Source organism: Psittacula echo (genome assembly GCF_963264785.1).
Source record: "Psittacula echo genome assembly, chromosome: 5".
NCBI classification, from domain to species: Eukaryota; Metazoa; Chordata; class Aves; order Psittaciformes; family Psittacidae; genus Psittacula; species Psittacula echo.
The window spans coordinates 83,615,417-83,642,195 of record NC_137739.1 but is presented as its reverse complement, the minus strand read 5'-3'; the positions used below and the strand labels follow the sequence as shown (position 1 = coordinate 83,642,195).

The 26,779-nt window shown below is 40.2% G+C and overlaps 1 protein-coding gene across 5 annotated transcripts in view; it reads left to right on the top strand.

The window, feature by feature from the left end:
* Positions 1-26,779, top strand: part of PHF21A (PHD finger protein 21A) — a gene marked incomplete at its 5' end in the record, with an annotated part of 98,157 nt that overhangs the window by 67,756 nt on the left and 3,622 nt on the right. Inside the window, 12 exons of one of the 5 annotated variants that reach the window (XM_080618872.1) lie at positions 2,712-2,912; positions 6,384-6,635; positions 8,404-8,490; positions 10,696-10,992; positions 12,861-12,959; positions 13,792-13,843; positions 14,594-14,673; positions 15,177-15,237; positions 17,537-17,559; positions 24,496-24,651; positions 26,206-26,281; positions 26,632-26,735. In XM_080618872.1, coding sequence (XP_080474998.1) covers positions 2,712-2,912; positions 6,384-6,635; positions 8,404-8,490; positions 10,696-10,992; positions 12,861-12,959; positions 13,792-13,843; positions 14,594-14,673; positions 15,177-15,237; positions 17,537-17,559; positions 24,496-24,651; positions 26,206-26,281; positions 26,632-26,735 — 1,488 coding nt within the window. Of the gene's footprint in view, positions 1-2,711; positions 2,913-6,380; positions 6,636-8,403; positions 8,491-10,695; positions 10,993-12,860; positions 12,960-13,791; positions 13,844-14,593; positions 14,674-15,176; positions 15,238-17,536; positions 17,560-17,635; positions 17,800-24,495; positions 24,652-26,205; positions 26,282-26,631; positions 26,736-26,779 lie in introns of all 5 variants that reach the window. The other 4 variants (XM_080618870.1, XM_080618873.1, XM_080618869.1 and 1 more) reach the window with 4 other exon arrangements.

The following is a 26,779-nucleotide window of genomic DNA, read 5'->3' as shown; positions in this document are numbered from 1 at the left end:
AGAGCAGCGGTTCCAGCAGGATGCTGCAGAGGAGCCCCATACATTGTCAGACCAATGGCGTGGGTTGAGAAGGACACAGTAGAGGGTAGTGTTGAAAATAGGTGTAGATCTACTCTTAGTTCCTGTGTAGGTGCCACACTAAAGAGTCTCATCTGGCTTTGCTGATTAAGCTATGCAACTTTGGAATATGCTGTTTATAGAGTCTCCCTCCTGATAACTGCTAACAAACATAATCCCAACAGTCTTGCAGGTCATAAAATGATTTCTGGAGTTGCAGCGTGGTGTTTTCACTGGCAGTTGGTAGAAGCAGCTTAATAAACCGCGTAAGCAATTGGCATGCACTGCAAACTTCAGTTTTACTCTCTGAATCTTAAAAGCATTAGATGTTTCTTCCAGTTTAATATCTGCATAATGGATATGCATGGCAGGATACGCTGCTGCCAGGCAGCTCTCAGCAGCTTCTAACAGGCTAGCGTAGACTTCCAGAGCAACAGCTCTTCTACCCACGTTATATCCATCTTGTGCCAAATGTGCTGAGCCTCCGTTTGTGCACAAGGCGCTAATAAAAGTTGTGCTTTGGTCCTGGCTCAGCTCAGCTCTGCTTGCTGTGGTCCGGGCCCAGGGGGTGGGACAGGCAGCAGTGTGAATGTGATGTGATTCACCTCGCTCCTGCTCCTCGCTGCCTCTCACCCTGCCGGAGCACAATGGCAAGAAAGTGCTTCAGTCTGCCTCTTCCTCTCTTCTCTCTCTCTTCTTATTATTTTAAAAATCCTTTCACTGATGTTCATCCCATTGTAAAGAACAAGATGGAAACGAATTCTTGGGCCGGTGCTGCTGATTTCCTCCAGTTAGGAAACAGTTACTATATAGTCAGGAGCACTATTACCCCTGAATTCCATGCAGGCAGCTGTGGAAGACAAAACCTCCTTTCCTGTTCATGCTGGGTACAGTAATTCTTGAGCCTCCTGTGTGCAGTGTATGTGCAGTCCATTTTTTGGCAGGTATTCCATAGGCATTTCGCATTATTCCCTCTCCTTCCCCTCGGGTTACTCTCTGGAAATGTTTTTTCAGCTCCTGTATCTGCTTGCTGACATGGCATGACATGTGGATCTTCACAGAAGGCAGCTTTAAATGCTTGTTCAGTTACTACATATACAAAGGAGCTGATTGACCACAGGGCATTTAAAACTATGTAAAATATCTGAATTAGAAAAACGCTTTCTACACTCCTGTTATTTTTGCCTTGTTGTAGAAGGGAACAAGCAATTTACAGCTTTTAGGCTTTGACAGCTTTTAGCACTTTTCTGGATGCAGTGTAAAATAGTTCCTTCATGCTGCCGTCCATTACCAGCTCCCTGAGCGTTCTGTTGGTGGAGCTGAGTGTGTACTCCCAGCCAGGGCAGTGGGCTTTATAGAAACCGGTCAGTCCTCCTTCTGCACACTTCTGAGTCTCTGAATGCAGTCTCTTGCAGAAATGTCAATCCTGTGAGCTTACACATTTTAGCCTTGTGAAACAGGGATGGTGTTTTGGTTGCCAGTTTGTCCCTAAGAACTATGCAGAGAACAGAGATTTGGTTAGCTCAGAGTTTCATAATCCCATGTGAAAGCAATTTGAGGGGAAAAAATTTTCGGTTGGTTGTCAATAGCTGGATTTACTATTTTTTTTCCCCTCCATCTCTCCGTTTTGTATTGTCTTAATACCAGTGCTTCAAAACAAAAATCAAAACATTTGATGTTGTCAGAATGTGAGTTCTTTTCTTTCCCTCTCTGTGTAAGTGGAACTGCTTGGGCAGCCCACCAGTGGCACCTGGCTCTGATAGAGGTGTCCTGACCATCTCTGTTTCCTCTAGAACTTTCTCAGTTGAGTCCCTACCACATCTGTGACTTCATTGTCCTCTTCGGAAGCCAGCCATGTGGTATAACTGTTTTGGAGTATGCATATGCTCTTGATCAAAGGAGCTTAAGTATATATCTGCATCTTTTTAAAGCTGTCCTAATTTGGGGGTGGTTGGAGTGTAGGAAAAAATATGCAGTGCCTACCAGGTGAAGAAGCTTCTTTTTTAAACTATTTCAGACTTTCATGGAAACTATAATGTGATAGGAAGCCTTTAAGCCAGGAGAAATCAATCTGTGCCATTTCCTTCCCACATAGGTAGCCCTGTCTGATTTCTTTCAGGTGACAATAATATTGAACAGAATTGCCGCACATCCATGCCCTTCCTATTCCCACTTTGCACTCAAAGTAGCTGCTTCTCCACTCCGTTTCAATGCCTGGTACAAAATAGCATCCCTATTGCCCTGAAGTCAGCCTTGAGGCTTCAACCTGAAGTCCTTTATCATCCCTATTTAGGAATGGTGCATGTTTGAAGGAGTCAGAAGCTTTGGAATCAGAATGCTAATGAGTCTCAAGTGAATATAGGTTAATGAGGTCTTGTAGTGGTTTGTGAAGAGGCTGACTTTTGGGGGATAGGTTTCTGCAAGAACAGCAAGGTCAGCCTGCTGGGCAGCAGTACTCCTCTGGGGCCTGTTTTGACATCGTGCCTATTAGATAACACCAATGTTTAAAATTCCAAAAAGAGAAATCCCATTAAGCTTCTGAGCAGTTCTTTATTTACATTAAATAAATGTAACTTCAGGAGTTCTTACCTTCTCTAATGCTTGCAGCTAAATAACTGTCGTCATTTCTGTTTCTGCTTTTGTTTATCTGGTAGAAAAGAGTGGTGGAACAGCTTCGAAAGAATTTGATAGTGAAGCAGGAACAGCCAGACAGTAAGTTTCAAATTCAGCCGTTGGCACAGTCAGAAAACAAACTACAGACACCCCAACCGCAACCACTACAACAGCTACAGCAGCATCACCATCAACAGCAGCAGCAGTCTACTGCACCTTCTCCAAACGTGATTGGATCACAGGTAAAAATCTCTACAACAATTCTTTTTCTTGCTAAAGGTGAAAAAAGAAATCAAAAATGCAGGGAGAAAATTGCAAACTTTCACTTATGCCCATTAATGTACCAGTATGAATTTCTCCTTCTGTGCATATGTAGGTATGGGTCTCATGGGAGGGGTTTGGCAATAACATCCTATCTGAGTCAAGTTATGTGGTGTCTAAAATTCAGATTATAACCTCACAGAAAGGAAGGGTGGCAGTAACACCTTTCTGCAACATAAGTGAAAGTTAGCAATGAACCTGTCAGCAATGATTGTCCATACTCAGTAGATGTTGAACCAGTGAAGACTTTGGACACGCTGTATGAGGGGGTATGATTAAAATACTTTATTTTTAAAAGACTGACAGAGTGTCCACTGTATCCATGATCAAAATGTCAGAAAGCAGTTCCCTCTTCCTTCTGCTTCCTTCTTTATAAACAGATGTAACTCGTATCAAGCCATATTTACAGAAGTTTGCAAGGATTCATCTAGAAGTGTACATTATTGATGCCAAAGTTTGAGTTTTAGGAAGTAGTGTCTTTCTTGGGAAGGTACACTGAATTTCAGTATGGTATAGGATTAGAGACACTCGCTGGAGTTTTGGGATTATGGACAGGCAGATGGCAGAGTTCACCCATGAAGTTTACTTTATGCACACTGCAGTGAATCACAACCGTAGCTTTGACTGATTGTGATTCCTGTCTTCCCTTTTCCTGGAAGTAGAGGGGGGAATAATGGTTGAGCTGTCAGTTCTCTCATTAACTCAGCAAGTTGTGTTGGATGAGCTCTAAAAATGTATTTGTGAGGCTTAGGTAATTGTATTTTTGAGAAAAGAATATTGCAGAAATGAAGCAAACTTAGCGAAGGAAAAGACATTTCTGAGCAGCAGCATTAATATCAAAGCTAAAACAGAACAAAGAAGTTACTGTGTCCTAAAATACTGATAGGCGAACAATGGGTCACTCTTTGCTGTCTCACTGTTTTCAGTCAGGAAACATGATTGCAGGAGCAGTGTCATATGTTTCTCTCAATTCCACACTTCACATTCATGCATTAACTTCCAGGTCATCTCCCTGTGAAAACTGAGGTTTTGTTCAAAGTTAAAGAGCCCTCTAGTGAAACAGTCAAAAACTGCTACACCCTTCTGAGTATCATTGATACAGCTGAACACGGAGAGTACAACATGAAAGTCAGGCCATCCTCTTACTTGAATGAATAAACCAGCTTTTATTCTTAACACTTTCCTATTTTTACTTATGTTGGTATAATTCTGACATAACCTCATTTTGCATCTGAGGTTGTGCCTCTCTCCTGCTGCCCCTCAATCCCTTTCAGCAGAGAAAAGTCAAATACTGTGTCCCTCTAGAAAGTTTTTTGGTGCCTACTCTTGTAATGAACACATCTCCCAAGGCTGTGTCAGTAAAGGGAATGCTTTCAATGGTTATTTTCAGAGTAATTCAATTTAAGAATCAAGGTATACGTGCTGCCTTAATAGTGACATTTTAATATACTTACTATAGCCCAGTAAGAAGGGCTTTTGAAATGTTCATAAAGCACCAACCCTGCTAAAAGGTCATATTATTACAATGTTATTATGTGAAATAAATGCAGACTTACTATGAATGCCATTTCAGTACGAATTCATGCATTGAACATTTTGAGAATAACCAAGGTAATTAATGCTCAGCAAAGTAACACGGATATTCAAGCCCTGTGATCTGCTGACTGAAACCATACTCTTAGTACTTACACACTTAATAGAACCCCTTGAAAGAGTCACAGTCTTGTATTACATGATTGATTATACTTTCCTTTAAAATGTTTATGGATGAATGTTATGCTTATGAAAATGATACCACGTTACATCTCATTGGGAAAGCTTGAATGATGTTACTGCATTAGGGGAAGGGAGCCTCTTGCTTTGGAGAAGGTGCAGCAGAGGCTGATAGGAAGCTCTTGAATCTCAGATCCAAAGTTCATAGAAGAAACTTGTTGCAACAAGGAAAAGTTAATGATGTCTGGATTTTGTATAAATGTTGAAAATTGAAGCATGAATTATCCTTTGGTCTGGCATTATGCAGTAAATTATTTTTACAATTGTGCATAATGAACGGTTAGGAGATATAGTTTAAGCATTCTGAAATTAGAGGTGTGAGGGTAAAGTGAGGTTTTGTTTAAGGAAATAATACTGGTGAAAATACTGCAAATCCAACTGGAAATATTTTATTACAAAGAAGAGAAAGGTCTTGTGTGATTAAAATCAGGCAGTCTCAATCAGACATGTTCAGAACATGGAACAGACTGCCTGATCCCTGGTTCTCCTTTTTTGTCCTGTTATAGAGCCTAGCGCTGACATCAGAAGGCAGTGGTGGTTTATTGCTATATTGCATGATCATGTGCTAAGATCATGCCAGTAACTGTTTTGAAGATGCAGTGCCATTGGTACGATGGGGTTTTTTACACCAAAAAGAAATAAGCTTGCCTGCCATTCTGTTGAGTGTCACTTACCATGAGTTTTCTGTGCACGTTGTGTTCTGGTTTATATGGAGGCTGTCTTGCTTTGTTGCTTTTTGAGTAAGATTTGTGCTTGTCCATTTCCCTTAACATCTTAGAAGATAGTGCGTTTTACAATCAAACTATGAAGTTATAGTTGTTTTAACTTTGGAATTTGTGGGTATAGGGTATTTAGGCATTTCAGATAGATGCTGGCATTCGCTGATTCAAAACCACTCTCTTTAAGAGGTAAAGAGCGATCATGGCATCCCATACATGTTGCAAAACCAGCCCATTTCACAGAAGTTAAACTTAGTTTTCTGCAGCTGGACAGGCTAATAACCAGCTCTTAGAACTTCATGATAGTCTTACTCAGAGTTTTAGGAAAGAAAGTTAAGGGCTTAATAACTGTGTGTATGGCTAAAACTGAAATTTGGGATACCCCAAATCAAAATGCACATTTGTTCTTAAGGAAACCAATTTATGAGTGTGTTTTTTCCCTCTTCCTCTGATTGTGAGGATCTCTGGCAATAAAGTTCCCACTTGAAAATTTGAGGTTTGAGTGGTGAGAAGCCAGTTTGCTGATATATTTCATAAATCTCCAACTTACAGGTTTGATATTGACAGTGGGTGTTTGGTAGTAATATGAAACTAAAAGATCCAAAACTGCATATGCCACTACTAATGCTTAGTTACAATTTTCTTGGGAATTTGCTTTGAATCCATCTGTAATGCTGCAGATTATTAAAATAGACCCAACAGGTGCCTCAAATAAGAATCCTTTCTAGCTATTTAGTTTCAGAAGCAGAAGATAATGTGCTTGTCTGAACAGCAGGTAGATAGACTCGGTGCTGCCTTTTCTTTCTCTTACTGTCTATTGTTTCTGACTAACCAACCCACGTCCTGTCTGATACGAAGTGTCTCTGTCTCTTACAGTGTATTTTCTGTTTTCCTTAGAAAACTGTAACTACAGCTTCTATGATCACCACTAAGACACTACCTCTCGTCTTGAAAGCAGCAACTGGGACCATGCCTGCCTCTGTTGTGGGTCAGAGACCTACCATTGCCATGGTTACTGCTATCAACAACAATCAGAAAGCAGTCCTCAGCACTGATGCGCAGAATGCACCAGTCAACCTCCAGACAACAAATAAGGTCACTGGGCCAGGAGCTGAGGCAGTCCAAATAGTGGCAAAAAACACAGTAACTTTGGTAAGCGTTTTGTGTGTTTGCCCTGCAGCGATATGTGGGTTTGGTTTACAAGAGGGATACTGGGAAAAAACAGGCAGGTTTTTGCACAAAAGGAGGATAGTAGGGACATGTTGGGAGTCTTCACCAGTTGACATTGTTAATACGATAGTCTAAGAGAAAAGTATTTACTGTCCACATGGGTTGTTATTACTGTTTTGCTTTATAGAATTACATCAGTGCTATCCTCACTCCTGTGTAAAGTTTCCCCGATAGTAATTATTAGGCATGGGGAAATAATGATTGTTTCACCCCTACCTAATCTATGTGGAATTCGTACGCTTTTCTTTGGTAAAGGAGATGTCAGACTTTCTTCATGTGATCAGCTGGGGTTTTCATCTTAGATTTTTTTGAGACAATCTCTCTCATTCCCTTGCGTGATAAAGTCCCTGATGTTAAACATATCTCTTAATTCTGCCCACTACCATGTCTTCACTCACCATTTTTCCATACATATATACAGATCCTGCTTCTTTAAGCGTATATTTTGCAAAGTGCTTTGATTACACTACACAGCCTTTTCCAGAAGAGCTAGCCACCTAGGAATAAAAGAAGCAATGTTTTAGGATTGGGTTATATAGGCTTCTTGGTCTAGAAACCAGGCATTGTATAGCATCGTGACAGGGAGATTTTTACTTCTGGAGTAAAGGCTAAGGCTTCACTAAACATAAATCCAGATTGTCTTTATTAAAAAATAGAGTTTATAATAACATATGGAAGGAATTTTGCTTCCTAGTGAGGCAGATGTTTAAAAATCAGAAGAGAAGAGACTATTTGAGTGGAGTTTTTTCTGCTGTTCTCTTTTCCCATGTCATCCCTTGCGCCACTCTCATCTGTCCTTTGTGTCTGTGCTTCATTTCTTTGCTGAATAACATAGGTTTGGGGAGGTGAATCTGTTTTAGTAACAGTCCATAATTTATGTTTCTGTAGCAGATTTCATCCAAAGTCTCAGAATATTTTCGCATGCATTAATCAGTACAAGACTTTTTTGAAGTAAATTGCAGTCTTACCTGGGTAGACAGAAGTACAGAAGGATGGAAACTAACATGGATATTAATTTCAGAGGATCTCACCAGCTGCTCAATTTAGGGTACCTAATAATGCTATTCAGTGGTTAATCGTGTGGCAGCTCCATCCAACTGATTTCAATTAGACAGGGAAGTACTTAGGTAATCTAGTACTGATTTGAAGGGATGCCTTAAAGTCAGATCTTAGTGTTTCATGTAAATGGTCTAATTCTGAAAATTTCAAGTTGTGTGTTTAGAGCCCTTTGTAGTGTTGTTAACATTGCTAAAAGAGTTGGAACTTCCAAATCTTTTCTGTTTGCGTGAGATGCTCTTTCATTCTTCTGTATGCTGTTCAGTATGAAAGGACAGTGGTTCGTATAGCTGGACATCGAAGTCTGTTAGGATTTTTCATCTGGTCTAAAGCCATTTTTTAACTATTAAAACAAATAGAAGTTTTCATTGTATTCGAGTGAAATGGTTTTAGGTCACAGAGCACAGTAGCTGGTACAGTTGAACTACAAGGGAAGATATTTGCAATTTGTGAAGCAAGGTTTAAGTAAAATTAGCTGTCTCTGATATATTTCTAATAAGGAGCCTGTTGCTATGAAAAATTGTTCACAGAGTGAAAATCAGCGACATGAGGTCTGAAAATGCATTCAGGATGCTGATTTTGATGAACAACTTCAAAGCTATTTTGCTTTCTGAACTCTCTTACGTTCTTCTAGCAGGTTCAGGCTACGCCTCAGCCCATAAAAGTGCCGCAGTTCATCCCTCCTCCCAGACTTACTCCTCGTCCAAATTTTCTTCCACAGGTGAGTGTAAAGAGAATAAGCAATAGAAGGAATCCAATTACAGCATAGATGGGAGATGCATTCTATGAATATGATTTCTGTCAGTGTTTCTTGGTGACCCAGTGAAGGAGGCAGTTCATCCTCAACAGGTTTGCAGATGGTGCCACGTTTGCGGTTTCAGTCAGTACTCTTGAGAGCAGTGCTGACGTTCAGAGGCCTCTAAACAGGACAGAGGAATGGGCCAGCAGGAATCTCTTGAGCATGGGAAAGAGCAGTCTTGCATCTGGAATGGGCTAACTCCCTGCATAGACTGGTTGGCTGGGGAGCAGCACTCCTTCAAAGGTCTTTGTTGACAGTAGCTAAGAGAGAGATGTGCCCGGGCAACAAAAGAGTTAGAATACCTAGAAGCGTATTGGGCTGTACCCACAGAACCACAACCATTAGATTAAGGGAAGAGATTATCCACCTTTCCTCAGCAATCATAAAACTGGCTCTGATATGCAGCATGTAATTTTGGACTCCCTAGTTGAAAAATTTGAATGAATCCAGGAGAGGGAAACCATTAAAATAGCTGGGAGGGACACAGGGGATCGGGACACAACTAGAATATAAGACCTGCAAGGGAAGGCTGAAGGATCTAGGCTTGTTCAGTTTGGAGAAGAGATTTTGGGGGCAGCTTTATTTCCAATATCAACAAGGGAATTAGCAAGAAGATGACAGTGCTTGGCAGAATTATAGATAATGATCATAAACTAGGAACAGGGAAGGATTAGACTGCGGATAAGGAAACATTTCTCTCATTGATGACAATCAGGAGTGGAAGAGGCTTCCCAGAGTCTTTGTGGAAGCTCCATCTTTGGAGTTTTGTAAGACCTGTCTGGACAAAACCCTCACCAAAACCTGGTCTGCATTTAGTGTTGGCCCTGACCTGAGCAAGAGGTCAAATTGGAGACCTCCTGAGCTGCCTCCCAATCTCCATGAGTCTGTTTATGAAATTTGTATGATGATGATATATGATCCTGTTTACACCAAATGAAGTGAACCCACAGAACTGATGTTGTCAAAATCAAAGCATCGCCCAAGGCCTTAAATTGCTGTAATTGTTGCTTGCAGCTCATGAGCAAAGAAGGAAAAAGAAGATGTCTCTAGATTGTTCCCAAGTATTCCTGTGTTGCAACAGAGAGTGACTTCTGTTTGCAGCTGAGCAGTGAAACTTGTGGTTTACTTGTTTTTCATGGTTTGGGAAAGACACAGATTGCTTCTTCATTGAAAAAAACATATGGAGGAACTACTGAATTTGTAAGAAATAATGTGGTGCTGTGAATAAAAGTCTAAATCTTTTACAAAAATAAAAAGGAAAATATAAGCTGGTATCTGGTAAAGATTTGGGGGTGGTAAGAGCTGTTGAAATGTGACCTAGTTTTCCATGATAAAATGCATTATGGAGTATTAAAGGTGGATAGGACAACAGGAATCAAATGAGGAAAAAGACTTTCTTTTCAGAGTAATGTATTCTACTTCTGTTCTCTGTAATGATGTGATAAGTACAAACTTAACAATGGGTAAGAAATAAGAAAGTATTAGTGGTGGAGTATTGGAAGATTCTTGTGGCTCTTTTCTTTCTTCTGAAAGAAGAAAAGAGCAATGACTGCATTTACCTGTGGCTTTTAGCACTTTCCATGATGGATTAATGTATAATCTTGACAATTTCGTTGCTTAGCAAGATTGGTTGTGCAGGTGTCTAAATAATGTATAGAGTTGACAAAGGTAACAGGTATTTGCTGAAAAAAATTACTGTTTCTTTCAAGGCACAGTCAACTGTTCATGATTTCTTGGAGGCTCAGTAGAAAGCCCTGAGACACACTTTGAACGGGAAAGCCTCAGTTTTGCCTGTAAATATGATGTGAATGTTTTGGCTTGCAGAACCAAGATGTAGATTTAGATACAGATATGGCACAGGGCAATGAACATGCAGTATAAGTGTCTATGCATCCAGATACCATTTCAGGGACAGTGACTCCATATGCAGATGGGTTTATGCAAGTAGGTTTGAAAATGTGTTTTTCCTTCTCATAACATCCTTAGGACACTATGCTAAAAATTGCATTCTGTAAAAAAATAAAGCAACATTCTACAAAATATAGGCTGAATTAAAAGAATCAGTAAAAAAGTTAACCTGAAATAATGATATATTAAAACCTCTCTTTTTAACCTCTTTTTTTGTAGGTTCGACCTAAACCAGTTGCCCAGAATAACATTCCTATTGCCCCAGCACCTCCTCCAATGCTTGCAGCTCCCCAGCTTATTCAGAGGCCTGTGATGCTGACAACAAAGTTCACACCCACCTCTTTACCCAACTCTCAGAACTCAATACATCCTGTACGTGTAGTTAACGGGCAGACAGCAACCATAGCCAAAACCTTCCCTATGGCACAGCTCACCAGCATCGTGATAGCAGCACCGGGTACCAGGCTTGCTGGGCCTCAGACTGTACAGATCAGCAAACCAAACGTTGAAAAACAGGTACAGATCAGAAAGCATGTACTAACGAAACATACCTTTTGCTTTATTGCTTTACTGTGCTGGTTTGGAGAGGATTGACGACCATGTAGTGGAGATATTCATGTTCCAACAACAGTGCAAATTATGGAATGACTTTCAGTTCTTGGGGTAGAAGTTACCATTTTCTTTAATATGGGTCATTGGAATCTTTTTATCATGCTTCAGTGTTTTTATGCTCCCCCTACTGTCTTAGCTTCAGTAGTTGATAAGCAAGCTACATTGCAGGGCTGTACTGGTATCTTGGAGACCAAGTGCAAACTGAACACCGTGTTCATATTGAGCCTTTAAGAAACACTGGAACAATATTTTCTGTGTTTCTGTTTTATCAAAGGGTGGCTGCGTGAAAGGCAAAAATTACACAGAACTGTAGAGGTATTTAATGCAATAAATGCAGTAACTTCTTCCTTGATCTTGTAGTCTTGTGATTGGAGGCAAAATAGCCTCACTCAGCTTCTGAAGACTGATAGTTCCCTGTGACTAAATTGTACTGATTGAGTGGAAAGGAGACCCTTAGAAATAGAGAATTCTAGATGTTTAGTTTTAAAGTTTCTCTCCTGGAAAGACTTTTATAAAATAAGACATTACTTAAGCTAGTGTGGATTGCAGCTGACGGTCCTTTCCATTCAATTCAAGTAAAGCAGTCTTCTGTTTCACTTTTAACTCTTTCATATATAATATCATAGAATCATAGAATGAATCATAGACTGGTTTGTGTTAGAAGGGACCTTAAAGCTCATCCAGTTCCAACCCCTCCCGTGGGCAGGGACACCTTCCACTAGACCAGGTTGCTCAAAGCCCCATCCAACCTGGCCTGTTAGTAATACTATAATATTGTGTACTATATAACACATTATAACATAGAATATTTGTGTAATTTGGATAAATAATAATAGTATATGTTTCAGTTATAACTCTTTCATAGACTAATGTGCCTTGAAGTTACCTTCTGCTTTTGAAGTCACCTATGGGGACTGTGATAAGCATGGGCATGAAAGATACGCTCGTGCTCAGTTCTGCTTATGAATTCTATGGAGTAGGTTCATGCGTACCCTCAGGCTGTTCCACAAGTCACTCAGCAATGTGTGCCCTTTTTGTGTGATCTAAAGTTGTACTTCTACAATACTGTACTTTTGATGCCTATTCCTTTTGATGTCAGCAATATTCATTTGCTCTTCAAATAATTACTGGCAATTCAACTGTTGAAAAACATAGAGACGAACAGTGGTGGCTTAATAATACATCAGGTTTTCTGTATATTTTCTCCTTACCATAAAGGAGAAAAGTTTGTAGCTTACCTCACTCAGCTTGCAGCCTCAGCAGCTGTGCCGTGGGCTGCGGGTTGATTGTCATGCAGGGTTGGTGATACCATTGCAGACTTCAGAAAAGAAAAAAGCTTCAGAAACATGTGAGATCGTAGGAGTCAGCAAGGTTTGGAGCCATTCATAACTCTATGAAATATGAAGACTGAGGAGTGAGAACTAGAAAATGCTTGTGCCGTGCAGAATGGTTTCTACCTAGGGGTCTTCCATGGGATGATTTCTCTTGAAGTGTTTGATAAGATTTCCCATACTGTATAGTAATGGAGTTAACTCTTAAGATTACTTCTATTGCTTGCGTGTCTGCATGAGTTTAGAGAAGGGTGTTTTATCATCCTGTGTTAAAAGAAAACACCTTATTTAACGTTCCTCTCATGTCAGATTCTTCAGTTGAGTCTTTGTTAGTACACCACTGCCTTTAAACTGGTTTTCTCCTCTATCTGCAAAAGTATTTGTTTTTCTTTATTAGTCAAAGCAGTCATTCTTATCACTGAATAAACCCTTCCTTTTCAGACTATTAAACCACATGTGGAAGCAGAAGAGAAGCAAACAGAAAGTCGTACAGTTACTCCACCTGCTGCGCCGAAGCCAAAACGAGAAGAAAATCCACAGGTATCAGAACACACCCAGAGCTTTCTTTTATAAAGGAAACACTCTGTCCTTCAGAGAACATTTTTCCCCCTCTGTTCCCTCCAGACTCCTTAACTTAAACATTCCGTACATTCCTATTGGACAGCAGTAATTGATAAGGCTACAGAATAAGAAATCTAAATACATGTAATACATTGCATTTTTTCAGTCCTGGAATGCTTCTGGCTTCTGATACTTCCTTCAACCAGGAGGTGTAGTTTACAGTGTTGATTTCCACTCCTTGAGATTTTAGACTTCTGGAGTTATTTTTAATGCTGCAGAAATGTCTTTATTTTGCTTTATAAAATGCTTCTGTTTTTGTGAGCAAGATGGAAAGAGTCATGTATGTTCATGTTCTGCCTGGGTTTTATTCTAGTTTAGGTCCAGTTGGTTTTGCGGGGAGAGAGTGGCCAGAATGGCTATTTCTTAAAGCCCTTCCAGCATGCAAAGCTTTGGAATGGACTAAAGCTAAGTGCTCTACTACATTTGGTTTTGTAGATGGATTCAAGCAGACTACTGTGTGAGCATTAAGTAAAGGACCAGCTTTCTTGTTCCCAGCTCTGCCAACTTGTTGATCATGACCTGTTGGCATTTCCCTATATCTCAGCCTAGATTCCCATCTAGAAAATATGACTATTGTCTATCTTTTGTAAAGCAGTTTGACATCTGAATAAACAGCGATTTATAGAAACAAAGTATTCCCAATTACATTATTGCTCTTTAGATACCTGTCAACTGAATTTAGAGGGACTAAGGGACATAGCTTACCCTAATGGTTGGACTTGTCATGATCTTTTTCTCTACCCCCTCACAGAAACTTGCCTTCATGGTGTCTCTGGGACTAGTTACTCATGATCATCTGGAAGGTAGGGAAAATATCTTAAGTTGGTTCTTGAACTCCCTGTTTCCTGATCATTCTGAATTGGATTAACTGTGATATATATACCACATTCCGGATGTCTGTAGTCTTGAGTCTAACTTACTTTGTTGGGCATAACTTTTTGTTGCTCTTATTACATTGAAACAAAGCAGTTACTTATGCGGTGGAGATCAGCGGTTGTAAAGAAAGTGGTGCATCCTCCAGTGGAAGGAAAGAAATTTGTGACAATCCCATTGCTTTCTGGGAAACCCCTGCAGCTGCAAAGTTACCCCAGGGACAATTGCATGGGACTGTAAATCTGTACTGAATGAGTTAATAGATTATAATTTGATTTAGAATTTGAACTCCTTAATCTTATACAGTGAAGTACAGCCTAACATTTCAATGGCTTGCATGTTTCTGTACTGCTTTTATTACTAAGATTCAACAGTGTGGCCAGAGGCTTTTGATTTTAAATCACAATTACACTGACCATGAGTTTAAAATGTCTTAGTCATGGAGTATTTGGCAAGAAGATGGCAATCATTTCATTAGTTTGTTGAGCACTGTATTTGTATTCCTGATAAACTCTTAGTTTTCAAACCTTTAGAAATCAGAAGTAAACCAAAGTTACCTATATCCAGCATGTGTTCTGTAGAAGCCTTCACAGCTCTCCTCACATGCAAACTGAACTCTAAGGACTTCATATAATTTCAGAGACCCATTGTTTTCTAACCTGAATGCTTTGTTTTACAAGAAATCCAAAGTAAGCGACAAGAGAGGAAAAGAAGAACAACAGCAAATCCAGTGTACAGTGGAGCAGTCTTTGAGCCTGAGGTATTAATTTTTTGCTGGGGAAGCTGATATTTTCATTCTGAGTTTGTGTGTCTTTTTGCCAAGTTGCTGGGAAGGAAATTAACTCTATCCCAGCTGAAACCAGGGCACTGCCTCCTAAGCTATCTCAGTTCTAACTAGACAGGCAATGTGTAGATATCATTTGTAATTCAGAAGGCCATTGCAGTGATATAACCTTCAGATTTTACAATAGCAAATACATTGGGATATTCTTTTTCTGCCTTCTCCTATGTAAAGCTGCTGTTAAATGGTAGCGTGTGTTATTCTTACCATTAGGTCAGCTTGTGTATAAGCCTGAAGCAATCCAGATGTCAGAAGCAGTGTAAAAAAGCTAGCCTTTCTGAAGCTGTGCTTCAGAAGCTGTGCTTCAGAAAACGGAACAGCCAGTAATCTCACCTAGTACTACTGTGCTGTTCCTCAACTATTGCATAGAGTTGTTGCCTAAAAATGGTAGCCAACATAAATTGCCATATTCTTCCCTGCAGCGCAAGAAGAGTGCAGTCACGTACCTGAACAGCACAATGCATCCTGGGACACGTAAAAGAGGTGAGGTATACTTAGACCTCTCTCCCTGTTGTATGCCTCTTCTTCCATCTTACTTTTGCAGTGCTCTTGTTGATCTGAAGAGCAAAACAAAGAAGGACCCTCTAGTACTTTTTTGGTAGACAAAGATCATGGCTTCTAGGGATTAGCATAGCTGGTTTTGTTAGGCAGCTCAAGGTTTCATTTCAGTTTCTCTCTCTCAAAAAAACCAACACAAAAAACCAAAACAATAGAGCAAAGTGAAAGGTAAGATATTTGAACATCATTTAGTGGTATAAAGCTGCTGTCAAGATCCTCTTGTTAATAACTAGATTGTATTGTTACTGTCAAGAAGAAGGTGGTTATGGAAAAAGTGTCTGTGGAGAGGAAACTTAGTGTGACAAAAGTCTTGTTCCCTACTGGGATTAGAGATGGGCCTTCAAAAGAATGTATCTTGATCAAGAAAGGCTATTGTGCTTATACTGAGCCCTTTTCTGCAGAGTGCCCCTTGTCCTAAAATGAGAGATGATCTTTCATATAGGTGTGCACTGTTATTCAGTAGAACACGTGAAATTTTAGGATTTAGATTATGGTCAAAGAGATGAGTCAGAACAGCACAGGAGAGAACGTACGTTTTTTGTGCATGGCATCAACCACACATATATGACAGTCTTTCCCTGGTATTGATGATTTTCTGCACTCCTTAAAGAGTCGTGATACCTTCTCTACTCATGAATTTGCTGCCTAAAAAGAAGTAACCAACCAGATTAAAAACCCCACAGTCCTACCTGACACTGACCACTTCCATTATCTTTGGGTTTTGGCTGCAAGGTCAAATATTCATTTGACACATGCTCTGCTTGATACGCCTCTTCAGTCCAGCAGGCAGTGTGGCAAATCTGACACTTCTGCAGCTCTGCTGTTTTTACATAAAGGACATCAGTCTCTACTGCCATCCTCTAATAACATTAAATGTGTTTTTTAAAATGATGTGACATAGATTTGAGAGAGAGAGGTTTGCATTTACTCTGTGGATAAGGAAATGTTCCTTCTTCTGGTGATGATTTCTTAATTCTATTTTATAAATCATTGTGAACAATTACTATATCAATGAAAACAATAGCATGCTTTTGTACTCGATGCTCTCTTAGCCTGTTTTTGCATACTGACTGCTATTATACTTCCTTTTTTTCCTCACACCCTGTTGTGAGCCTATACCTTGCATCAGCACCAAATTAGTAGCACACGTTTTTCAGCTGACAAAGGATTTGGGTGTATACATTTGTTTTGTGATTTGGGGTAGCAGTGTATGAGGTGAAAAGCTTATGCAAGCATGTGCCCTTGAGAGCCTTAGTTTAATTCTAGGTGGTGCTAAGCATGTCAGAAATTTCAGCCATGGGCATCACTATCAGAAATCCGTTTCCAAGGACATACTTAGTTCTGGAACATGTCCAGACCTTAAATGCAAGGTTTAGCATGTCAATAGGTATAGACTGACAATCTGTAAACATAAGTCTGGGGAATTATTCCTAGATTCTAACTCCTTTATGTTTACATATCCATAAATTACCCTGGAGAAGGGAGGCGGAATTGATGGTTACATACTGGGGTTTTTTGCTGTGCTGCTTTGCAGACAGAGTTTTATGAAGGTGGTTATAAACACATTTTGCACTTCTGCTGGTCTAAAAGACTGCATAGGAGTTGTGCATGATCAAACATACTGAACTGAGTCTGAGAAAGAGAGACAATTTGGGGGGGTTTACAGTGGAAGACCAGTGGTAGGTTACAACTGGTGGTGGTTACAACTGGTGGTAGTTACAGATCAGACAACAGGAGCCTCATTTAAGAAAATATACAGTAGGGTAGAAAGTGCTGATCTGTGGGTAGGTGGCTTTAAAAGAAGGGGAGGAAAATGAGAGGGTTGGTGAGTGCTGGCCTCTGATAAAGGACTTAACCTTTGTGTAGATTTATGCTGGCACTAGAAATATAGGGAAGTGTGGGATAACAGTAGAAGGGATTTAGTAGTAGGTATTGTAGCTTCTCTCTAGCTTTGATGCCAACATGATTCCCCTAAAAACTGAATAGCCTCATTTCTAGGAGTGGCAAGTGTTCCCACACTGCTTTCGTGGCAGTGATTCTTTGACCCTCTACAGAGCTTATTTCTATTTCCTTCTGAAATGCATCTTTTAAGTGTTCTTTCCTTGCAAAATCTACTTAAAAGATTTCTGAAAAAGAAATGTTTAAATCTTTGCTTCTGTCCTTCCACTTGTAACCTTTATATTAACTTCCTCTCTGTGCTACATCATTTCCTTTTTCACGCTAGCCAATGAGGACCACTGGCCCAAGGTATGTAAGATCATTTTTCCTTTCTTTTTTTTTTCTTTTTTTCTTTTTTTGTGTGTTCCCTGTTGTTAATGTGTAGGTCGGCCACCTAAATACAACACGGTGCTGGGGTTCGGGGCTTTGACCCCCACGTCCCCTCTGTCCAGTTATCCTGACTCCCCCGAAAATGAAAAGACAGAGACCACATTTACCTTTCCCGCAGCTGTTCAGCCTGTGTCCCTGCCTAGCCCCAGCTCCACAGACGTAAGTAACTCTTGGGGAGGGGGTTACTTTTACAAAGTAGAAACAGCTACAAGGAAAATGGTCACAGATTTTGTTTCTTTAGGCTCACTCAGCATTTGTCCCGATTCAGCGTAGTGAAACAGTCCAGTGTTCATTTAAAACCTTTCCCTTCTCCTCCTGCACCTACGTTCTTGTCCTGTATTTATAATCCTCCAGTGGATTGAAACACTGGGAGACACCAGGCATGCTAGATGAGTTCATTTCCTTTGTGCACTGTGTGAGATCTTGTCAAGCTGAATTGAATCTGTCATCCATGAAAAAGGGGGAAAGGGAAAATAAAAAGTATTGTTTACAGACCCTCATAACAAAAGTTGTGATGTTTCTGTAATGAGAGAAGGAGGGAAACTGCTTGGGTCATGCACAACAGCCAGGAGCAGCACTTGGTTTGGCAGTTCTGGTGTGCTGGTGTAGCTAAATACATCACCCCTGTGGTCAGATCACAAAATCTGTCTGGAGTGCAATCTGGTCGTATCATTGCAGTTCATAAGGAAGTGAGTGTCTTTAAGTTAATTCAAAGATAAGATTTGCTACTCAAAGCACAACATTTTTGAAGTCTCTGAGAACTATCCGGTTATTTCATTGTTTCTATTTCTTGCAAAAACATGATGAAAAAGATTAAAGGTCATAAACTTTAGAAGATAAAATAGTGTGGGAAGAATTGGACTGAGTCACTGTATAGGTCCAAAATGACATAAAGGAGGGACAGACACTATGGTTTGTCTGAAAGTGTATTGTGACTGTTGAGTATGGGTGAAAGGATTCATTGCACACAAATCCTCTGGAGTTGTGTACTTCTAGTAAAGTGCTTGTGGGCACAGTTTAAAAATAAAAAGGTGATTGTGTATTTATTCATACCAGTGCTCCAAACTCCTTCTGCAATCTGAGTCAGAGTTGTATCCCCTCCTCCCCTTTTTTAAACATATTATTCGATATAATTGAGGCCAAACCATTTGAAATGGGCTTGAAGAAGGAGGTGGGCTACTCTCTCTATTTTTATCTATGCACTTGCACTACTGTAAATGCATAGACTGAGACACCAGCTCTGCTGGCCACATACAATAGGGAATAAAAGCCAGCTTCTTTTGAGCTGTATTTGTTCTGCGGAGGTAAGAGGAATAGAAATTGTACAAGTGTATCTGAGTCACTGAAATAAATAGATGCAGTTCTGATACCCAGGGAATATGTATGTGAAATTAAAAGGTTCTCTTTTATATAGTCATTTTTGAGAGCAGAATAGCACTTGACTGTAAAAACCCTTTCCTGACAGTCAAATGAATGGGACTGTGCAACAGCCCCTCAGGGAGAACGTGTGGGAGCTCCAGCTGTGGGGATGAGAGTAAGCAGTACAAACAGCTAGCAGACATGCTGGAGAGCACATTTTTTCCATAGGCCCCAAGAGAAGGACTGGATGATGTGGTGGGGGGGTCTTTTCCATCTCTGACTTGGGAGTCTTTTCCCCCTGTGTACAAACAGTCTGAACACTATAATGAGGAGTTGCCCTGTTTTCTGCAGTCTTGAGAGAAGCAAGCTACATCAAGGGTAGTGAATTTCTGTAGCATTCAAATCTAGTTCCGAATGCCCTGAAGTTTCTGAATTTGGATAGTACTTAGGCCTAGGCTCTGGTTTGCTGTAATAGTCATTAATTAATGACAACAGAAGTCTTTTAAAGGAGACAATGGAAGATTAAATAGCAGGTAATTAACATTCTCTCTTACCTGAGGATATTCTAATATAGCACAGTAGCGTGCTTTCCCCTTTAGAATCATGTCTAAATCTCTGACATGTTTACAGACAAGTCATGTAGTTTAGAAAGATGCAACAGCACTGCCATTTTTGTGGGTTTAACTTTTAGGAAGAGTTTTATCCCAAAGTCACATTCAGTGCCTATTTTCTATCAGTTGGCCTAATTTGGTAGACTTTTCAGAAATATTTGAGATTGAATTCCATATAAAATACATGTAAAAGTAGAAAATAGAGTTCAAAGTGCTCATTAATTGGTTTTTTTTTTAATTAAACATAGATTATTAAAATTTGAACCTGCAGAAAGAGCAAAAATATTGGAAAGGGAGTAAATATGAGATCTTCTATCATTACATGTTCCAGTTTTTACTTACTAATCATAAAGAGAGAAGTGGTTTCCCATTGCCATCATGAGCTAGAAGGTAGTTTTCTGTTAATATGCGGTCATAAAGTTGCTGTACAACCTTGTGCAGTCACATCCCTGTTTTGTGATTTGGCTTCCCCCACTTACACATTTGGCATGGTTGCTCCTTCTCCCATCTACGTTTTGAGAACTTAGGAGTACTTGTAAAAACCTTTAGCGTCCTTGGCTGGAAAAGGCCTATATAATGCTTGGAAAGGACTGTCTATTTAAACACCAACAGTATGAGTTGTGCTGGAGGTGAAGACAAAAGGCAGAATTGGGTCTTCGCATTTAAGGATCTTGCAGCTTAATTGGATATAGAATACAGAATACACTGAAATGCTCATGCCACAGTGTATGACTGGTGCTGTCACTGAGAAGAGCTGTCCTGACTGTCACCAGCAGTCTTTTCTTATCTCTTAAGCGTCTTCTGTGTTCCAGCACAGATCTATCTGAGGCCACATTGTAATCTGCATAAGGGAACTGGCATAGCTGAAAATCGTTAGTCTTAGCCAAGATCATGCCCTAATACAGTTAATTTTATAGACACACAGGTTCTTGTGCCAGCCTCATGCAGGGGCAGAAATGAGTGTCTGGGCATATAGAAACGGCAGGATTGTTTCTTTCAGTGGTGAGGCCAGTCCATGTCATGTTGAAGAGGCTGTACACTGTTAGCAGATGATGTGAATATAGAAAGATCTATTTATTCTAGATGGGACAGACAATTTCTGTAGCTACAGCCTCCAGCTTTTGGAGACTTAAAATGAAAACGTGACAAGTGCATGTCTGAGTTGGCTATTTCAGAAGTCTCAGTTAAAACAGTTGAGCAGTTCCTCAGACAGATATAGAAGAAAATTGCAGTTTGCCCATCTTTAAAGTATTCTTGCATTAATTTGCTGAGAAAGTCTAATCCATAGCGGCTTTCGAATGGACATTTGATGTTTAGTTCTTGAGTAATCTTTGTCTTTAGCAGCCTATGAAAATTACAACTTGGGCCAAGCACTTGGCACCATGGCTCAGTACAGCCTTCTTGCCTTTCTCCTGAATTGTCATTCTCTGAATGACAGGGCTGAATTTTGAGGGGAGAATGAAACAGGAACTTGGGATTGGGTTGGTGATAAGGATGGAGGGGTAGAAAGTGGGAATAAAACTTGGGAACTAATGACCAGGACTTCTCTTCACACATACACACACTGCTTTTTCTTTCTTCTCTCCATTTGGCAATTTCCTGTGAACCACTTGGTTATGTGTGATTGTCCCTCACACAATAGTAGCAAAGATCTCTATTCCAGTGATGGTTTGACTCTGTGGTCATAGAATGCCTTTTTATTAGTAAACTTTTTCTATCAAAACAATGTTTTAATTGAGAGGAACATTGGAGAACATTCAGATTGTAAAGTCAGTATTGGAAAGTTAGGAAATGCCAGAATTATTATTGCTACTCAGAACTTAATTCATTTATATCATACACTGTGATCATCTCTAATTATATGATCATGAACTGTTGCAGAGTAGTTTTCCCATGTTGTTCCAGTGAAATGTACATACAAGTATGCTCCATCCCTGGCGGTGTTCAAAGCCAGGCTGGACAGAGCCTTGGGTGCCATGGTTTAGTGTGAGGTGTCCCTGCCCATGGCAGGGGGGGTTGGAACTGGATGATCTTAAGGTCCTTTCCAACCCCAACTATTCTATGATTCTGTAAGTATAGATATTACATATTCAAGCACAAAAACTACATATACTTCTGATTTGATGCTGTATTACTCAGTTCTACTGCCTAAAGCCAGGCCCTGCTGCTTTAGACATTTATGAAACTGTTTGCTGTCCAAAAAGCTTTCATTTATTTTCCTGGTCTGTTGGTGCAGAGGAAACAGAGCAAAACGTGACGTTAAATCACCTTTTGCAGTCTCTGTTCTGAAATCACTCTTCAGCCTCTTCAGCCTGTGGCATGTGATAGAGCAGCTTCAGTGAGCTCTACTATAGCCTAAGTTGGCTGCCTGTAGGCTTCACAGAGCTGGTCCAGAACATGAGATTCATAGAATTGTAGAATGGTTAGAGATGGAAAGGACCTAAAGATCATCCAGTTCCAACCCCCCTGCCATGGGGATTAGTGGGGTGCATGTCATGACATCAAATCCAGCTCCCCTTTATGCATGTATTTATTAACTGCCCATAAAACCAGGGACATTTCTTTGGAATCAGAACTGTGGCTGGGATTTCAGTGAGGCCAGTTACTCACTCTGAGGAAATGCCCTGAATTTTGCATTACCAATAGGACTGTGGATTTTGTGCCTGTGTGTGGTCATCTCAGCACATTCAGCCGCACTGCATGCTGACCAGCTGTGTCACTTCAGGTTTTGCAGCATTCAGTTGAATTTAACAGGTTCCAGGTCTAAATTTGTAAATGTATTTGCTCAAGAAGCAACTGCAGGTGTCTCTTGTGTCAGTCTCTTCTGCAAGGTATTAGACAAAACAGGTTTGGTTTTCAACACACCAATAGTTTTGCAGCTGAGCCACTCATCAACTGCCAGTGTAGTGTATGGCAACCAAACCACCTTAACACATCTCATTCTCTAGAACAAGGATTTTCTACTAAAATGTGAGAATTTTCCTCTTAATTTTGTCCTTAGGTTGCAGAGGATTTTGTTTTAGCTTATACAACATCTCCTGCTGCCACCTTTTCCTTATGCTCACAGAACACATGATAGAGGAAAAGTAGTTCTTCCCAGCCTGGTTAAACAGATCACTTCAGAACAGGCATGAAATGTCACTTATTTAATTCTTCACTTAACAATGAGGAACTCTTTGGTGTTAGAGGATGAAGTAATACCATAGCCCAGCTCTCAGTGATCCCTGGGAGTTCGAGAACCAAAACATGGCACTGAAAATTCACTGAAGATTAATCCTGTACAAAACATGACATCAGTGCTAACCTTGGGAATTAAGAGAAGAATAGCCTTCCCTTTGAAGAAAGGCCTCATCAGCAATAGAGCTGGGAGGTAGAAACCTGAGCAGATTGCTTGTGTGTCATTCTTCTAATATGTTTAATATTTTATCCATAGTAGAGATTAGTGTCATTTTTCTTGCCTGGCATCTTAATGTGTAAATGTGCAGCCAAGTCTGCTATCCCTCCAAATTGATAAAACTTATTCACATACATGGAAAGATTATACAGGGTAAAATGCAACCTTGCACACACTGATATTTCATAAAAGGGAAGTATAGAAGCTGTGGCTGCTCCATCCCTGGCAGTGTGCAAGGCCAGGTTGGATGGGGCTTGGAGCAACCTGCTCAAGTGGAAGGAGTTGGGATTGGATGAGCTTTAAGGTCCCTTCCAACCCAAGCCATTCTGTGATTGTGTGATTCTATATATACACAGTTTGATTCACATGTCTTAAGATCATGATCTTGCAGATCTGGTGTGTGTGTGAATCTTCAACCAAAGTCAGTGACCTGGTGGGGCCTTGAACATGTCAGTTTGCCAGAACAGCCCACAGGCAGTGAGAGGAGACGGCTGAGGTGCCCCTCTCCTCCTCTGTGAATGCTGAGCTCTTTCTTTCGTGCCTCTGTATTCCAATATCCGAAAAGCAAACAGAAACACCACCACTGCTCCAAGCATGAGGTGGGAGTAACAGGAGGAGAGAGAGAAGAAAAAGTGACAAAAACTAGACTTGCCTTTCTGGGAAGTTAATGGCTGTATAAAAAAATCCTCTCTGATAGGGATGCAGTAGTAACAAAATCCATTTTTTTTAAAGAGACACTTCCAGTAATGTTTTCAGTTCTTCCTTTTAGAAACCCCTTTAGAAAACCTCTCTTGGTGTCCCTTCATCCTGGCTCTCAGCCTCTGTTAGTGATGAAATAAACCACTCTATATAGAGAATGAGAAAATTTCAAGTCACAGCTTTTTTGGTGCGACTTGAGGTAACCCAAGTGAAGTAGAAAGAATTGTCTCAGAGCATAATTCATGCTGCTCTTTTTCATTTACAAGCACAACACCTTTTCCTTCCAGTTTTTTAAAGGTGACCTAAATATCTGACAGTGTTCTTTTAAGTCACTCAGTTGGGGTTTCTTACATATTGTTACTGGCAAGAGACAGCCTCATCAGCATTCCTGAAGTGGAGATGGGCTTACATCCAGAAATGAGAAGGGTTAAGAAAGTGGGTAGCTCATCACTTTAGGCAAAGAAAAAAGGCAGGGTAAGGAGGGAACCTTGAAGAAGAAAAGCTGCAGGGTCACAGCTGTTAGGAGAAGCTATAGTAATAAGTGTTTGCTGTAACATTTTGCCTTGGGAGGACAGAGGGAGTGTTTGGGAGCACAGATGTCAGCGTTTCTGACATCCTGCCCGGTTTTCCTGTTCCACAGCCTAGAAAGGGCTTGACCAATTTGAATCCCCTTAGAAATAGTTTGTGCTGTAAACTTTGCATTCAGCTGGGATGTAGATGTCAAAGGTGAAAGTTCACTTTTTGCTTTCTCTCTCTTTCTCTCCCCCTCCTCCCTTCCCCTCAATTTCACAGGGCGATATCCATGAGGATTTCTGCAGTGTTTGCAGAAAAAGCGGGCAGTTGCTGATGTGTGACACGTGTTCACGTGTTTATCACCTGGACTGTCTGGACCCACCTCTGAAAACCATTCCCAAGGGCATGTGGATCTGTCCTAAATGTCAAGACCAGGTATTGTTTGACAGACAAACAGAGAGTTATATACAACGCACTCTAAAGATTTTGGGGTGTTAAAGAAAACAAAGAGATCACTTGGCTTTCTTAGGTCAGGGCAGCCCGACACTGAGCAAATCAATTTGATCTGTAATAAGGCTTGTGTGAATTTCATCAAATTACCTGTATTGGAATGCATGCAAATACAAAACTCTTAGGTCTTGCTCCCAGATTTGGGGTCTTTATGTGTTAACCCATGTGTTTTTTCTGGCCTAAAGCGTGCAGGCTTTTGGGAAAGGTTCTTTATGACCCATAGAATTCTTGCTGTTCATCTGAAGCTCATTTCTTCAAAAGTTACTGGTATATTCTTCTGGACAAATAAATGAAACATTTGCACTATCCTACCTCAGTAGATAGAGCAAATATAAGCCCCTGTTTGCTCATATAAATCAAACATCAGAGAGGTTGTCTTCAGTGATGTCTTTGATAATGTCATCCATCATCACTATAATGAGGATATGTGAACAGTCTGGGGGTTCTTCCGTCCAGCTCCCTCTCTGAAAGTACACAGCTGGAGTGAACAGATTCTATTTTAACATTCTGTTTATAATTGCATTGAAATTACAAGACAAAGAAGTAAACTGTTGTATTCCCAACCCTTAACTGGAGCTGCAGAAGTTGCAAAGGATTGCTGATAATCAGCAGCCTGAAGCTGTTAGTGTTCTGTCTGATAGAGCATATTGCTTCATCACCCACGTGACCTTCAGTTAGCCAGATGGTAGTGTAAGAAAACAGCCTGACCTGCTGTTCAGCAGCATGAAAATGCAAAACTCAAGTGACTTGGTCAGTAGTTACGAGAGGAAGGAGTGTTACCACTTCCCTGCTCCTGCTCTTGCCTACTGTCACCTTCTCTGTCCCTTCTCTTTATATTTCTGTGACAGATTCCCACAAAATTAGTGGGGGAAATCTGAGTAATTTCACTGTAAAGTGACCAAGTCCTCTATCTTCTGATTCAGTCATTAAAAATACGTGTCCTTCCTCTCAATACAAAGCTTGTTAGGATGGTGCTTCCCCTTACAGAGAGTTTGACAACTCTATTAAGATGATTCTGATAAGAAGTTAGGAAGGTTTCATGTTTTACTAGCCAGGAAGCGTGATGTTAGAATGTATGGTGTGGAGACTGTTCCCTGCCGTGAAAACTTTTGTCGCAGAACACCCAAGATCAGCAATTTGTCTGAACCATGAAATAATGTTTATGTCTGCTGGCAAGTTTGAGTTCAGATACGTTATCTTTTCGTCCCTCTTTTAAGTTGTTCAGTTTCATTAGCAGACTTTATCTGTGGCTGTGGAGGGAATTTGAGAAAATGCTGACATTTGTGAGAAACGGGCCTGCTTTGTGGCAGCCACAATACAGTTGTGAATAATTCCCTCTGTTAAATCTCAGAACAGGTCTGTGAAGCTTCGTGTCAACGGGGCTGAGGCTAATGATAGCCATAAAAGAAAATCCTCAGTCTTTCCATCTTTCTCCTTTTTGCTTTCTTAGAGCTAAATCTCTAAACACTTTTCTTTCAGATGCTAAAGAAGGAAGAAGCAATCCCATGGCCAGGAACTTTAGCAATTGTTCATTCATATATTGCATATAAAGCAGGTAGGAAAATGGAGAACAACACTTTTGTTTCACTTTCATTTTATCATATTAAAAATAATGGAAGATGTTATTTCAGGAATTGGGTAGAATGGTGCTTTCTTTACAAAAGGAAATTAAAGGGAAAGAACCTCAATCACTAGTAAAGTGAAAATAGCAGCCTAAATATTTGTTAAGCCTTCTTAGCAAATGATGTTTGTGTATGTAGGTGGAATTTTGGGGGTGATTCAGTATACATATTATTGAATTGACTTTAAACACAATTACTCTCTTTACATGAAGCAGTTTAGACCCTCTACCCGCTCTTGTAACAGGAACATTTTAAATACTCTGATTAATATTCCATTTTGCAGCAAAAGAAGAGGAAAAACAGAAACTACTTAAATGGAGTTCAGATTTAAAACAGGAAAGAGAACAACTAGAGCAGAAGGTCAAACAGCTCAGCAATTCTATAACGGTGAGTGTTGCCCTCCCAAATAATTCTGCACCTGAGTTCTGGTG